The sequence below is a fragment of the Eimeria mitis genome, genomic scaffold, assembly GCF_000499745.2.
Source record: "Eimeria mitis Houghton genomic scaffold, Emh_scaff487, whole genome shotgun sequence".
NCBI lineage: Eukaryota > Apicomplexa > Conoidasida > Eucoccidiorida > Eimeriidae > Eimeria > Eimeria mitis.
This window is the reverse complement of record NW_013573171.1, coordinates 5,078-7,792: the sequence shown is the minus strand read 5'-3', so window position 1 is coordinate 7,792 and position 2,715 is coordinate 5,078. Positions and strand designations below refer to the sequence as shown.

Genomic DNA, 2,715 nt, shown 5'->3' with positions numbered 1-2,715 from the left:
GCTGCAGCAGCAGCAGCAATACACACCCTTCGGACCAGCAGCAGCAACAGCAGCAGCAGCAGCAGCAGCAGCAGGAGCAGCAGAAGCTTCCTACAACAGCACAACCAACGCCACCGCCTGCAACAGCAGCAGCAGCAGCAGCAGCAGCAGCAGCAGCAGCAGCAGCAGCAGCGAGGATGATATAGAGTTAGTATGGAGACTGATTGGGCGTATTGTCTCTCTTTCTGTCTCCTCACCCCGCCAGCCCCTTTCTGTTTTGTGGTTGTTCTCTGTTGTTTTTGTTTTGGATAGAGCTAAACCCGCAAAAGAACTTTTCTTAGCTTGCAAACGCGTAAACCCTAAACCCTAAACCCTAAACCCTAAACCCTAAACCCTAGACATGCAACACATGCAATACGCAACAAAACAAACCCTCATACGTAATACACACACACACACACGTAAACCCTAAACCCTAAACCCTAAACCCTCAATACGCAATATGCAACAGAACAAACCCTCATACACACACACACACTGCTTAAATAAACCCTCTTTATGCAAACCCTAAACCCTCGCTAGCAACACATGTAAACCCTCTCTATACACACACAAATACAGATACTTATATTTTCAGGGTTTGGGGTGTATACGCAGCTATTTGGGGTGTATATGCAGCTGTTTGTTGTGTATATTTGGGGTGTATACGCAGCTATTAGTTGCATGTATTTGGGGTGTATATGCAGCTATTTGGGGTGTATACGCAGCTCTTTGTTGCATGTATTTGGGGTGTATATGCAGCTATTTGTTGCATGTATTTGGGGTGTATACGCAGCTACTTGCTGTGTATATTTGGGGTGTATGTGCAGCTATTTGGGGTGTATATGCAGCTATATGTTGCATGCATTTGGGGTGTATATGCAGGTGCGTCGTGACCTGCACGAGTTGTTTCGTCTTTGTTGTTTTGTAGCTTTTGGTTGTTTCTCAACCAAAGTAGGAGCAGCAGCAAACCCCAACGGCTACGATACTTCTCCCCCATTGCCTCCTGCTGTAGATATTCTTAATCAGGCTCTCTCTATTCCTGCTGCTGCTGCTGCTGCTGCTNTGCTGCTCCTGCTGCTGCTGCTGGTGGTGGTGGTGGTGGTGGTGGTTGTGGGGGAGGGGGGGGAGCGGAAACAGCAGCAGCAGCAGGGGTGATAGAGACAGATAACAGCAGCAGCAGCAGCAGCAGCAGCAGCAACTGCAGCAGCAGCAGCAGCAGCAGCAGCAGCAGGAGGATGAGGGAAAGTGTGCTGCTGCTGCAGCAGCTGCAGCAGCGCGTGCGGCTGCTGCAGCCCCCTTCTTTAGCTGCTCCTTGCTGCATCATTGAGGCGAATAAAGAAACAACAAAAATAAAAAAAATAAAAAAAAATAAAAATAATAAAAATAATAAAAATAAAAATAATTATTTTGTCTCTCATACTACTACTCCTGCTGATGTTGCTGCTGTATATGGTCTAGCAGCACTGCTCATGCAGTGTGCAGATGTAAACCCTAAACCCTAAACCCTAAACCCTAAACCCTAGTTTATAAACCCTAAACCCTAAACCCTAGTTTATAAACCCTAAAACATTCGTAAACCCTAAACCCTAATAAACCCGAAATTATATTAAACCCCAAAACATAAGAAACTCTAAACCCTAATAAACCCTAAACCCTAAATCAATCCTAAACCCTCATAAACCCTAAACCCTAGAAAGAAGAACAGCAACAAAGATGGCGCTATAAACCCTAAACCCTCAGCTGCATTTCCCTTGCTTCTATCTGCCTTTTCTCTCTCTTACAGCCTACGGTCCAGGGTATAGAGTTTATAAGGGTTTATAAAGGGTTTAGGGTTTAGGGTTTAGGGTTTAGGGTTTAGGGTTTGCGTGCAGCTCAAGCAGCTAAACAGACGAAGCCCCCTAACAACTTTATTTTTTCAAACCCTCACAGAAGAACTACAAGGCAGCATTGCGCATGCAATGGGCAGCACGGCGCCCCAGGTAATTAGGGTTTAGGGTTTAGGGTTTAGGGTTTAGGGTTTAGGGTTTAGGGTTTAGGGTTTAGGGTTTAGGGTTGTTTAGGGTTTAGGGTTTAGGGTTTAGGGTTTAGGGTTTAGGGTTTAGGGTTTAGGGTTTAGGGTTTAGTTTTAGGGTTTAGGGTTTAGGGTTTAGGGTTTAGGGTTTAGGGTTTAGGGTTTAGGGTTTAGGGTTTAGGGAGGGTTTAGGGTTTAGGGTTTAGGGTTTAGGGTTTAGGGTTTAGGGTTTAGGGTTTAGGGTTTAGGGTTGGGGTTTGGGGGGCATTGCGCATGCAATGGGCAGCACGGCGCCCCAGGTAACTAGGGTTTAGGGTTTAGGGTTTAGGGTTTAGGGTTAGGGTTTGGGGGGCATTGCGCATGCAGTGGGCAGCACGGCGCCCCAGGTAATTAGGGTTTAGGGTTTAGGGTTTGGGGTTTAGAGTGAGGGTTTAGGGAGCATGCAATGGGCGGCACGGCGCCCCAGGTAATTAGGGTTTAGGGTTTAGGGTTTAGGGTTTAGGGTTTAGGGTTAGGGTTTAGGGCGCATGCAGTGGGCAGCGCGGCGCCCCAGGTAATTAGGGTTTAGGGTTTAGGGTTTAGGGTTTAGGGTGTATATGATGTGTGTGTATGCGTGTAGGGTTTTGTGTTTCGTTTTTTATTATTATCGTTGCTGCATGCATTCCCTTTGGGTTTGTTTCCTG

At 46.6% G+C, this 2,715-nt stretch overlaps 1 protein-coding gene across 1 annotated transcript in view; it reads left to right on the top strand.

The window, feature by feature from the left end:
- The window catches only part of EMH_0013940 (uncharacterized protein), a gene marked incomplete at both ends in the record, with an annotated part of 498 nt that extends 313 nt beyond the window's left edge, over positions 1-185 (top strand). Inside the window, one exon of the mRNA XM_013499963.1 lies at positions 3-185. Within this exon, the coding sequence (XP_013355417.1) occupies positions 3-185 (183 nt within the window). The remainder of the gene's footprint in view (positions 1-2) is intronic.
- Positions 186-2,715: the final 2,530 nt, after the last annotated feature.